This window comes from Tetrapisispora phaffii, chromosome 5 (assembly GCF_000236905.1).
Source record: "Tetrapisispora phaffii CBS 4417 chromosome 5, complete genome".
In the NCBI taxonomy this organism is placed as follows: Eukaryota; Fungi; Ascomycota; class Saccharomycetes; order Saccharomycetales; family Saccharomycetaceae; genus Tetrapisispora; species Tetrapisispora phaffii.
The window spans coordinates 277,923-291,494 of NC_016524.1; the positions used below are offsets into that span (position 1 = coordinate 277,923).

General features: G+C 31.9%; 5 protein-coding genes across 5 annotated transcripts; 3 read left to right on the forward strand and 2 right to left on the reverse strand.

Annotated features, from left to right (window-relative positions):
• Positions 1-416: 416 nt before the first annotated feature.
• TPHA0E01380 (uncharacterized protein) lies at positions 417-4,076 on the forward strand (the record flags this gene model as incomplete). The annotated part of the gene is made up of 1 exon (XM_003685619.1): positions 417-4,076. The coding sequence occupies one exon, from the start codon at positions 417-419 to the stop codon at positions 4,074-4,076; it is 3,660 nt and encodes a 1,219-aa protein (XP_003685667.1).
• Positions 4,077-4,827: 751 nt separating this feature from the next.
• VMA10 (H(+)-transporting V1 sector ATPase subunit G) lies at positions 4,828-5,175 on the reverse strand (the record flags this gene model as incomplete). The annotated part of the gene is made up of 1 exon (XM_003685620.1): positions 4,828-5,175. The coding sequence occupies one exon, from the start codon at positions 5,173-5,175 to the stop codon at positions 4,828-4,830; it is 348 nt and encodes a 115-aa protein (XP_003685668.1).
• Positions 5,176-5,725: 550 nt separating this feature from the next.
• Positions 5,726-6,910, forward strand: BCD1 (Bcd1p; the record flags this gene model as incomplete). Its single annotated transcript, XM_003685621.1, has 1 exon — positions 5,726-6,910. The coding sequence occupies one exon, from the start codon at positions 5,726-5,728 to the stop codon at positions 6,908-6,910; it is 1,185 nt and encodes a 394-aa protein (XP_003685669.1).
• A 542-nt stretch (positions 6,911-7,452) lies between these two features.
• Positions 7,453-9,318, forward strand: SRP101 (Signal recognition particle receptor subunit alpha; the record flags this gene model as incomplete). The annotated part of the gene is made up of 1 exon (XM_003685622.1): positions 7,453-9,318. One exon carries the CDS (start codon positions 7,453-7,455, stop codon positions 9,316-9,318), a length of 1,866 nt encoding a protein of 621 aa, XP_003685670.1.
• A 240-nt stretch (positions 9,319-9,558) lies between these two features.
• HRQ1 (ATP-dependent 3'-5' DNA helicase) lies at positions 9,559-12,915 on the reverse strand (the record flags this gene model as incomplete). The annotated part of the gene is made up of 1 exon (XM_003685623.1): positions 9,559-12,915. One exon carries the CDS (start codon positions 12,913-12,915, stop codon positions 9,559-9,561), a length of 3,357 nt encoding a protein of 1,118 aa, XP_003685671.1.
• Positions 12,916-13,572: the final 657 nt, after the last annotated feature.

A 13,572-nucleotide genomic window follows, 5' to 3' on the forward strand; every position in this document is an offset into this window, starting at 1 on the left:
AAATTATAAACGATAACAGTAAAAATAATCGTAACGTAAGTTTAAATTATTCATATTAAGTAAGTAATAACTAAATTACCTTAAATCGTTATCTAAATTATAGCACTGATAAATTGTTACCTTTACTTGTTGTTGCTATTAATTTTAAAAGAGTAGAGCTACCAGTATCCAGAGTTTTGATTTTGAATAGCTGTTTAGTTTGGCAGAGATTTTACTAAAAAAAATACTTTCATTTCATTCCATTCCTTACAATATAGAAGAACAATCATACTTGTTTTCTATATTTATGCTCAATTGAACAACATCTATTTAGGTTATTTTTTACACTCATTTACCTGCTGAAAAACTATACATTCAAATTCTATTGATATACAATTTTATCAGTGGTTGTGGAATCCTAACATCAAAGATAAATAATGTCCAATGCTGGTTCTAATAATAAGAGCTATTACATTTCAGCTACAGGAAATAAAAATGGTCCAAAACAGATCCACGTAGCTCACAGAAGGAGTCAAAGTGAGTTGACTGATTTAATGATCGAGCAATTATCTTTAGAAGATGTCCAAAAACATAATCAAAGTCAAAATAATACCAATAACCATACTAATTACAGAGGTTCCCCAATCCACCACAATAAAAACAACAATCATTATAATAATAACTTCCATTCAAGAAATTATTCTGAACATTCTAATAACAATAATCCCTTTTCTCCTCCAAAGATTAATATTCAAGATTCTGATGATAGAAATAGTTTGGGTTACATGCACAAGAAAACAGGTTCTCAATCAAGTGCGTATGGCCATAATAGAAGGCAATCTTTGGTCATTGATGAAGCAAAAAAATATGCGGCAGAGGAACAAGCTAAGAGACATGGTAATGAAGACACTTTAAATATTCAAACTTCATCTAATTTATCCTTAGATCCTCCACCTAGTTTCAAATTTCCTCAATCTCCAGAAAAACATTTGGGTCAACAAAGTTTCAAATTTCCACCTTCAATTAAAATAAATACAAAAAAAGAATCTCCAAAAAAGGATGAAGATAATTTTATTAAAACCCCAACCCATTCTCATCGTCGTTCAAGATCGAGAAACAATTTCAACGGCTATTCCAATAAGCAGAATAACCAATCACTATCTAATCAACATTCACCTTTCCGTAGTGTAAGTGGACAATCAAAGGATAATAACTATAATTCATTTACTGCACTAGAACCTCCAGCACTATTCCAACCAGGTCACAATAATAATCGTCCATCCAACGGTTCTATCCAGAGCAATAATTCCCACGGAAGCGCTAATGTTAATGGTAATGGTAATGGTAATGGTAACGGTAATGGTAGTCAAAGAAAAGCACTTTATACTCCTTATCTTCCACAATCAAATATTCCAGACTTAGTAAAGCAAGGCAGATTGGTTACTGGTGTACTAAGAGTCAATAAAAAAAATAGATCAGATGCTTGGGTTACTACAGATGGTGTTTTAGATGCTGATATTTATATATGTGGTTCCAAAGACCGTAACAGAGCACTTGAAGGTGATTTGGTTGCAGTTGAATTATTGGCTGTGGATGATGTTTGGGAATCAAAGAGAGAAAAGGAAGAGAAGAAGAGAAGGAAAGATGCTAGTATCCAACATGACATCATTCCATTAGACAGTACTGATGATTACCATAACGATGCTTCCATTAACATTTCAAACAAGTTACATGCATCGAATGAAGATTACCCAATATTATCACCAAATACCCCAAATTTAAAACGCTATGATTCAGAAAAACCAGGTGCTGGATCTGACTCTGAAACAATATCACCTAGCAGATCTTCTGTTAAAAGAAGAGGTTCTTTGAAACAACGCCCAACACAAAAAAAGAATGATGATGTCGAAGTTGAAGGTCAATCATTATTATTAGTGGAAGAAGAAGAAATCAATGATGACTTTAGACCATTATATGCTGGTCATGTTGTTGCAGTTATCGACCGTATCCCTGGTCAATTATTCAGTGGTACTTTAGCTCTATTAAGACCTTCTCAACAAACTCAACATGATAATAAACCACCTCATGTTCCTAAAATTGTTTGGTTTAAACCTACTGATAAAAAGGTGCCTTTAATTGCCATTCCAACTGAATTAGCACCTAAAAAGTTTGTCGAAAATGCTGAAAACTATAATGATACATTATTTGTCGCAGCTTTAAAACGTTGGCCAATTACTTCTTTACACCCATTTGGTGTCATTATTACCGAACTTGGTGTTTTAAGTGATCCAAATATTGAGATTGAATCGATTTTGAAGGATAAAAATTTCTTATCGAATGAATATTTAGATGCTAATGATAAAACAAAGGAGAGATCGAACTTTAAGCCATTAGAAATAAAAAATGAAACATATGAAACAAGGAAAAATTTCTTCAATGAAAATATTGTTGCTATTTCAACTTTAGAAAGCATTACTGATTTTTCTTTCCACATAAACGAATCGATTAAAGGCAAACTTCAATTTGGTTGCCATATTGTTGATGCTACGGAGAGTATCGAACCAAACTCTTCACTTGATCGTAGGGCTAGAAAGAGATCTACAGGTGTCTTCTTACCTCAGAAATCAGTTAATTTATTACCAAAAGTGTTTAATGAATTCTTAACTTTTAAAGAGGATAAAGTTTCTTTAGCCATTTCGGTAGTATTTACATTAGATGCAGAAACATTTGAAACTGAATCTATATGGATTGGTGAAACAACAATTAAGCCATCTATGGTTATTTCTGAAGAATCCTTGAACGATATAGTTGAACAAGGCTCCTCAAAGACTGTTGCTAAACTTCAACAAATTGCAAACCAGTTTTTGCGTGAGAGAATCGATTACGTTGACGCTGATGTTAGTGTTTCGCTTCCACTAATAAATAGTTTAGATGATGAAAAGGTTCTTGTTGATTTAAACATTTTTGAAAACCGTATATCTTCAAATATTATAGAAGAAATCAAACGTCGTGTTAATTCAATTGTTGCAAAAGAGATTTACGACAAGTTAGGTGATAAAGCCTTTTTGCGTAGACAGGCAATTCCTAATGATACGAAAATGGAATTCTTTAAAAAAAAAGTCAATCAATTAGGTTTCGAAATTGATACGTCATCTGCAAGTGGATTACTAAAGTATATATTGAGCATTAAAGATCCAAATGCCAGAAGAGGTGTTGAAATTTTGTTATTCAAATTAATGTCAAGAGGAAAGTATTATGTTGCTGGAAAAGTTGATAAAGAACAGCATAAAAACTTTATTACTAATATCCCACTATATACGCATTTTACATCTCCTCTGAGAAGATATGCTGATCACATTGTTCACAGACAATTGAAGTCACTATTACGTGGTAATGAATTTGAGGAAGACATTCATTCATTAAGAATTACATCAGAATATTGTAATTTCAAAAAGGATTGTACATATGATGCGCAAGTACAAGCTATTCATTTATTATTGTCTAGTGCTATTAATGATATGAGTAAACCTACCGGTCAATTGCTAACAATGGCAACCGTTTTACAGGTTTACGAATCTTCCTTTGATATTTTTATCCCAGAACTAGGTATTGAAAAGAGAGTGCACGGTGATCAGTTGCCTTTAATCAAAGCTCGTTTTGATCCGATGAATAAGGTCTTGGAATTATACTGGCAACCTAGAATTGATAGTGCTACATTTATTCCAGCAGATGAGAGACAAGCCAATTCCTATAGAAATTCTATCAAGAATAAATTTAAATCCGAATCCGAAGAAATTGCCACTAATGAATTTGATAAGTATAACAATAATGAGTATTTAGTTAGTCCATCTTTTCAAAAAGAGTTAGAAAGCATGAACTTAAAGATACCTCATATAAGCTTTCCAGAATATGATCCTAAAATTGGTGCGTTACAAAGCTTTTTATCTACCACTGTTTCTAGGAGAGAAAATGAACATTATATCCAAGAAATAACTGAATTGCAAAGAATACCTGTTCTATTAAGAGCTGAGATTGGTATGGCATTACCATGTCTAACTGTCAGTGCTTTAAATCCTTTTATCAAAACTGAAGACTAATGTAAATTTACCACTACTTTCTTTTTTTAAACCAAATCTGTATATTATCCTAATTAACATAAACCCACTGCATTGTATAATCAGATACAAAATTCATTCCTTCATTTAAAATCAATATACTTTTTTATATATATATATATATATATATATATATTATAATCATGCAATGATTAAAACCATCTAATGATAGCAATTACATTTATACATTCATTTCGTGAATTGCTTAGATTGGGATCCGTAGGAAATTGCTACGTTACGTTGAATCAAAAACAAGCGTTAATCAACCTTTCAATAAAGGCATTTAACGATGCTTTGATTAAAATAAACTGTTTAATAGTAGGGGCAAATAGATATTAAATTCAATAACTCCATTATCCTTGATGGTGCTCAACGAAACTGAAACGAAATATGCCCTAAAATCATCGAATATTTACCTTATTAACGATTTTAGCATTTACAACAAAAGCATATACGCAGTCAATATATTCGGTGAATCTGAGTCACGGTTTGCTCTTTTATTTATTACCTTTCGACACTTGAATAATATAAGATATTTTATTTATAAAATAAGATTTTGTATTTCATCACAACCTTTTTTTTAATAAGATCAGGGAGTACATATATGTACCTTATTGATGTTATAGTTTTCCTTATATATATATATATATATATATATAACTGATGATTTATTACTTAATTACCTTTACTTGTATAAAACTGAATGTTGCAGATAGTATGTGAGTTACAGACTCTAGGCAGCGTTCACATGCATTTCAGATACTGGTTGAGTAATAGCCTTAACCAATAAGTCAACAACGGTACCCTCTTTTTCCTTGGATAGTTTCTTGACTTCATCTAGTTCCTTCTTGATTTCCTCTGCACTTTCAGACTCTAAAGCAGCAACGTTATTACCGTTTTTTTGTTCGAATTCCTTCAATTCATTGTCCTTAGTAGCCTTATAATTGTTTATTTCATTAGCAGCATCGATCTTAGCTTGTTTTAATTTTTCTTGTCTATATTTTCTAGCTTCACTCACAATCTCTTGAGCCTCCTTTTCAGCCTTTAATAAAGTTACAATACCGTTTTGTTGAGCAGACATGTTTATCAGATATATCTCAATTCCTTCCGTTGCTCTTTAACAAAAAGGGACTACTTACAAACAAGTTTGACAATTGATAACTATAATTTATTCTGTAATTAACTTAAGTATATTTAATGCAATTGAGCTTTGAATTAAAACTACAGTTTAATAAATGGTTGCAACCTTCCTCAAATAGAATTGTCATGAACTTTTCAATATTTGTATTCTTAATGAAGCCGGTAAGCCAAAATGGTTCACAGCTAAAACGGCCGCAGAACAATCACATAGCTGGGTAACTGCACTTTGAAATTAAGAAATTGAAACTTTTATAGCCTCATCTCGATGCCAGACCTGATGGATACTGTGATTTAAGACATGTTTTGTGCGATATTTGAGTCTCTAGTGGACCTCTTGATTATTCTTGAAGGGACTATGATACGTACTAATTTGGGCTATCCTTATATTTTTTGGTTTATAGTCTTCTACTGTCTTGAAGAGCTCTGTGCATATAAAAAAAACTAAGGCCAACTAATCAGTACTTCTTACTGCATGAATCACGTTTTGAAATATGAGCTCTAAGTGTGAAATATGTGGTCTAGAGGATTTCAAATACAAGTGTCCCAAGTGTTTTAGAAAGACATGTAGTTTGGCATGTTCTAAGAAACATAAGGCTGATTTTGCATGCGATGGTGAGAGAACTAACTCTGTGGATTATATTTCAAATGATACTTTTAAGAAGCATGATGACCTAGAGAATGGTTTAAATCACTTGGTTCAAAGAGATTATAATTTTTTAACTAATTTCAAGAGGAAATATGAGGTCAATAAGAAAGATTCTCTTTCAAAAGTAAAAGGAATTCTTTACGGAGGAAATACTGCCAATAAAAGATTCAAAAATAATTCTAGAGATAATAGAGGCCTATCGGGGCCCTACAATCCTACGGTGAATGGAGAAAATACAGAATTAGATGAAATGGTATGCAAAGTCATAAGCAGAAGAGGTGTCAATTGTTTGGTATTACCTAATGGTATGCAGCGTTCATTGCAAAACAAAAGTAAATGGGACAAACCTCTGGATTGTTTTGTCTGGACCATTGAAGTGATATTACTGTATTCCCAGCCAGATGCAAATGGCAATAAAAAGTTTGTTCATGTTACTCATCGTATGAAGGAAACAAATACTGTGGCAGAGTCGATCGGTAAAATTATATATTCGAAATGTTTGGAAAATTTTAATATTGAACCTAAACCACCCTCGTTGGAAAATGCAAAGGATGACATCTCTAAAGGAGATAGAACAGAAGCAATGGCAAATTTACCTCTACATTTTCTTACCAAATGGTTTCCTCGAAATTACAACAAACAATATGACTCTAAACAATTAATCGAAATTCCAAGTTCAGGACTCTGCATAGGCGAAATATTTAAGAATAAGACTGTAATTGAATTTCCAACTATATATATTACAGATTCTTTAAAGAATGTTGAGTCCTTTGGCTACACTATTGTAAAGAAAGAAGAGCCACAGATATTACCACAACTACACGAAGAAGTTGACAGTAACACTGACGCACCTGACGAAATATCGTCTAAAATTCAAATACCTGCATATGAGAAAGTGGTTAGTGGATATGATGATATTCCTGTGGATACCTCGATTGTTAATGATGTCGAAGTCACGGTGAACGCCAATAATTGCAGTGACAGCGACAGTGATGATTATGATCCAGGTGTCACATTAGACTTCTTATAAGATATTTTATATAAGTGCATTCAAATACAAACTCTAGTAGATTTTATAGATAATACATACTAGTATAATATAAACATCATAGCATTAACACTCATTGAATTGCATTTTGTAGGGGAAGTATCATCGGTAATGAAAGTATGGCTTTTTTAGTTTTGTTGTGCACAAAATATCCAACTTAATTGAAAGATAAAAGGATGATCACTGTGTTTTGTAACTAAGATAATGATCAGTTAAGGTGAATATCAATAGTCAACTGCAATGTGAATGGTAGTCTGAGTTTGATGTTACAGGCATTTGTGACATTTCTTAAATGACGCTGTAATGGTGCGCTCGGGTAATAATCACAAATTCGCGATAGTTCAATCTTTATCTTCATCGAAATTGTAAAATGTTAAAGATGTAACTATTGAACATTTTGACTTCTTAAATAAATAAAGTTAAAAAATGGTATTGCTATTGTATTAATCACGGTATTGACACTTAAACAGACTAATAAGGTAACTTCTTCACTGCTCTGAACAACTACATTGTCATAATTACACATGTTCGATCAATTAGCGATATTTACTCCTCAAGGTGAAGTGCTATATCAATATAACCCTTCAGGTAAAAAATTTGCAGAAACTCAAGTCAATGCGTTTATTAATCATTTAATGAACTCTCCAATTTCCAAGAAGAACGATGTTCACAGTAAATTTTCATTAGTTAATATATCTCCAACGGTGGGTGATTCTTCTAATTCTAGTAAACTTAATTTTTCGTCTATGTTTTATATTTCAAAGCAACCTGAATTATATTATCTAGTCACTTTCCCTGAGCAAAAATTAGATTTGAAAAATGAAGCTGAGGAAACACTGAATTTAGCATTATCTCTTTGGGATTCATTGGGGTTAAACGATTCTATTCTTCAAAATTTAAAGAATAGAACTGAAACCAAAAATTGGCATAATTATATCGATTTGTTGTACGGTACAGAGAATGACTTCAAAAAGTTTAAAGAATATTTTGTTACTAAATATGAGGACTCTATTGCAGTTAATGACACTAAAATAGTTGAATCTTCTCAAGTTGATTCTGCTACAGACGGAAAGAAGGTAACTAATACAAAGAGAAATAATGAAGGAAATGCAAAGAAAAATAAGAACGGAAATAATGGTGGCAGAAAATGGGGTAGAGGAGGAAATATGGAAGATGGTTCGAATATTGATGCATCTACTTTAGATTTTTCAGAGCATGGTACTCCTGATATCAATGATGAGCAGTATGAAAATATATCTCAGAATAAAGATGACTTAGGGAAACGAACTGAAAAAGGAGATTTTTTGGTTAAAGAAATTGATGAATTACTGGCATCCCAAAAAGAGTTATCAAATCAAAAAAATACAGAGGGTAAACCAAAGGGCTTTATGGGTTCTGCATACAGTTATTTACAAAAGAATGTGATTGGTAATAAAACTATAACTAAGGATGATTTAAATATAATTTTAGAAGAACTAAAGCAGCAATTGATTTCAAAAAATGTTGCACCAGAGGCTGCAGATTTCTTAGCTCAACAAGTATCTAGAGATCTATTGGGTTCAAAAACCTCAAATTGGACAAGTGTACAGTCTGCAGCAAACGATTCATTGACTAAAGCATTGACTCAAATTTTGACACCAGGTATCTCTGTTGATTTATTACACGAAGTTCAAAAGAAAACATCAACATTAGATGCAGACGGTAAGAAACAGCCTTATATATTTTCAGTTGTCGGTGTAAACGGTGTTGGTAAATCAACAAATCTTTCTAAGCTAGCATTTTGGTTATTGCAAAATAATTTCAAAGTTTTAATTGTTGCCTGTGATACGTTTAGATCTGGTGCTGTTGAACAATTAAGAGTACATGTAGAAAATTTAGCTCAGTTGACAGAAGAATCTCATGTCCGTGGATCTAAGAACAAAAGAGGAAAATCCGGAAATGATAGCGTTGAATTATTTGAAGCTGGTTATGGTGGTTCTGATTTAGTGACAAAAATTGCTAAACAAGCTATTAAATATGCTAAAGATAATTCGTTTGATATTGTATTAATGGATACCGCTGGTAGACGACACAATGATCCAACACTAATGTCACCTCTCAAATCATTTGCTGAACAAGCAAACCCAGACAAAATCATCATGGTTGGTGAAGCTTTAGTTGGTACTGACTCTGTTCAACAAGCTAAAAATTTTAATGACGCATTTGGTAAAGTGAGAAATTTAGACTTCTTATTGATTTCAAAATGTGATACAGTGGGTACAATGTTGGGTTCTATGGTTAATATGGTTTATGCAACTGGTATTCCCATTTTATTTGTAGGTGTTGGTCAGACATATACAGATTTAAGAACATTAAGTGTTAAATGGGCCGTTGATACTTTAATGTCATGAACAAAAAAAGAAGGGGCTTCCTTCAATAAATATAGATATTGAAATCACTACTGCATGTCGTTATACTATTATAGATGTAATATAGTTATGAGAATTCATTTTTTATCTCAGACTTATCGAGTTGGGTGTTGCGTAAATATTAGTGAAACAATTAATCATCTAAATATATGAATAATATTATTGTTTATGTAAAATGCATTAAATATTTGTACATTATTTTTAAATTATCTGATAACTTTCTTAAAATTCCTTTTTTTCTTCTTTAAAGCCCACCTCTTCAACTTTAACTTCCATTTCATCAAGTTTGGCATTTTTATTAATTCTTACATCAATAATTTTAAAATCTTCGGAGAAATTTACATGATCTTGAACTGGGACAACAGTTTCTACTTTAATTTCAGGCATGTTAGATTCGGGTCCATCTAAAATACTCCCAATGAAAGCATCTGTATCATGTCCCAATATGCAGTGTAATAAGATCAAACAACCTTGTTTTGAAAGTACTAACGACTTTTCTTTACAAAAAGATGCAGCAACACAGTCAGGGCAGCCAGTGTCACATGGACATTCTTGTACTCTTGTTAAACTTGCTTCTAAGATATCGTCTATATGTTCGAACGCTTTAATAGACAATCCTGATCCATAAACTCCACCACGAGAATCGTAAAACACTAATCTTGCGGGTCTTTTCCTCTTTGTTTGACGTTCAGCAAATTCTTTCTCTGGCGCTTTGCATTCCGTTGAAATTTCATCCACACCAGCTACGATAAACTTTGGAAGTAATCCCATAATAGCATGCTCTGCGGCATGTATGGCACCTGCTATGTTCAAGTTTTTAGCCTCGCAAAGATCTAGTGCTCTCGATGGTAAATCTATCCATAACCCTTTGGATCTAATGTTAATTGGAGGATTATATGTTTCCACAGAGTCCATAATACGGTTATATTTATCCACCTTGAAGTATCCAAATACAACAATCGTAACTAAAAATTTTCCAAAGTACACAGGAACATCACTATTTTCTAATGATCGTATTAATTCAATTTCTTGTGGATCTACATCTGTAAAATCTCTTTGGCTGGTTAACCAATCAACATCCACTCTGATTACAGATGCATATTTTTCTTCTACGTTGAATTCTTTCACTAAATATGGATAACCTTGATGAATAAGGATAGCTCCATCATACAAGGTAAAACTAGTTCTAGATGCTTCAATTTCTTCAATTACAATATCCTTACCGTTTGTCCTATCGATTACAGCGTAATAATCCTCTTCTACACCTCGCAATGATACATTTGAAGATGGCCATGGTAAAAATCTTGGATGAGTATGATAACCTTCACTGTCACTCTGTAACCTTTCATGGCAAATTTTTAGTAAATGTTTCTCTTCAAAGTATTTACTATCCCTTTCAATATTTATCGGAAGTTCGAATGCTGCACATTGTATGTGACTTTCTAGAATTAGCATGTTGTCAAAATTCAATACTAAATCCTGGTAAGAATCTAAATCATCAGAATTTATTAGTGATTCGGGATGAGCAACGTAATGCTGGTCAACAGGTGAATCTGACGCTACTACTAAGGTTAATGAATCTTTATTTCTTCTGCCAGCTCTACCACTTTGTTGATGGAAGTTTGCAACTGATAAAGGAAACCCACACATTAAAACAGCATCCAAGTTACCTATATCAATACCTAATTCTAATGCATTTGTAGAAATAACTGCTTTTAAGTTTCCGTGAAACATTTCTCTTTCGATTTTACGTCTATCAGATGCAGAATAACCACCTCTATATGACATTACATCAGTTATCATATCCATTCGATTCATCTCTTGAAATATAAGTCTAACTTCCTTCATTAATAATTCACAAACTCGTCTCACATAACAAAAAGCTATAGTTCTAACATTTTTTAACATTAGTTCTACTAAAATTTTAGCACTATCTCTTATAAAACTTTCTCTTTTTCTCTCATGTTGTGCTAATATTTGAGGATTCCAAATAACTAAATGCTTTGCACCAGTTGATGAACCGTCATTATTGATTAGAGTGACGTCATTAATGGAAAAAATATCTTGCATATGTTTAATGGGATTTTTTAATGTTGCTGAACAGGAGATAAACTGTAAAAAATTATTTTCATAATATTCCCTACATAATCTTTGTAATCTTCTCATTACTAAAACCACATGGGATCCAAATAAACTTTTATAAATATGCAATTCATCGACCACAATAAAAGTTAAATTATATAAAAATGGTCTCCATTTCGGATGATTTGGTAAGATACTCGTATGTATCATATCTGGGTTAGTAAAAATGATTCTAGCATTGTCTCTAATGAATTTTCTTTTTTGTTGATCGGTATCACCATCATAAGTGTCAATTATAATATTTCTTAGTTCTGGTATGCTATTATTGCTATTTTCATTAATGGTTGTTAATAAATTTTCGAATGCTCTTTTTTGATCTTGAGCTAATGCTTTTGTTGGAAAAATATATAAAAATGTTGAATTTGGTTTCTTAAGTAAAAAATCTATAGTTGATAATTGATAAATCAGTGACTTACCTGATGAAGTAGAAGTTGTGATTATTACATTTTCTCCATTATTAATGGCATTGATGGCATCTGCTTGATGCGTATAGAATTTTTTATGTGGTAATGAATTTAGAACTTGTTCTGAAATATTAAAATTTAAATTTTCAAATTGCGAATGTTTTGATTCTATTGTAACTTCTTCCTTTATTTGTGAATTATAAAAAGTTGTATTTTTTAATGATTGGATCATTTCTGGTATTGTGATTGCACCATCTTCATCGTTATTTGAATTTGCCAATTTATTATTTCTTAATAATTTTGCCTTCTCCATCGCGACTATTGGATCTTCATAGTTTTTCATTTGAGGTAACATTGATGTTGCTAAATAAGTTAGTTCATTTTCCGGATTTAAATTCTTTTCAGTGCATTTATTTATAAAATCAATTAATCTATTATTGAAATGCAATTCTCTTTTGTTAATCATTTTTTTTAAATCTTCTGATGAATAATGGAAAACTTTTTTGGCGTAATTATTAAAATGACTATATTTATTATTTGGATCATTTAAATTTTCTGAAATTGTTGTCCAATTTTTTTTCATATTACCGTCTATAAATTCAAATATTAATAATTGTGTTGATCTATAATTATCACTATTTTCATTTGAATTTTTTAATTTAAAAATATCCTCATTGTCCTTTTGTTGAAACCCATTTTTAAAATCAAATTCTTTTGCCTCTGTAAAAATTTGGTTTTCATCGATGTATTTAAATAAAGTATCGTTTGGTAAAATCACTTGGACTTTGCTAAAATCAAGTTCGCTTAATTTTCTTTTAAGTTGTTTTTCAATAGGAATTTTTAATTTTTCAAAAGTTGTTATAACCTGTTTCCTACATATTAAAAAAGTGTAAAGCGTATTTAAGCTCTTGAAGAATTTCCTAAAATCATTGAAAAACTCATTATCAAAATATTCTTGGCCTTTAAATGTGTTTGTTTTTATTTTCTTATTAGAGGGATGGTCATCATTTTCATCAAGAGTAGCGTGTAACATATGAAATAACGGAAGGTAAATGCTATTTGATTTTTATAACAAGATTAGAAAACAAGAATAAAAGGGAAAAATAACATCGGCGCTTATTTTTTTTTAATAAGGAGGTTCTATATATATAAATTTTTTATAAATTTATACTAGAATGGCAAGCCACAAAAACAATACCATTACCCGGCTCGGTCCTGATATTCGATTTCGATCTCTGCCTGTGCCTGCCCCAGACTGCCTCTCTCTCTCCGTCCTTCTGCCCAAAGAAACTGGGACAAACTAATCAAAAAAAAAAAAAAAGAAAAATCAAACAAGAAAACAGACAACACTCAGACTCATACGCACACGTGAGCGTCCTTAACATTTGGTGTGAATTACACGCACGCACCACGCCTATAAAACGGCAGAGTATTTAAAAAACGGCGTCTTGTCCCTTATATTACCGGGGGAATAATCAAACTACACAACACTCTATTTTCACAGAGGAAGAAACTTTGGGGTAGTACATTTGTGCAAGCACGCATGCACGCACGTTCGACAACCACCACGAAGGTTGACCGCACGCAGCTTTGGACTGAAAAGAAACCAGGCAGGAACTACTACCTGTTCCAATTTCTAAAATAAACAATTCGATGTTTTCTGCTTTTTTGTTTTTTCTTTCATTTACGC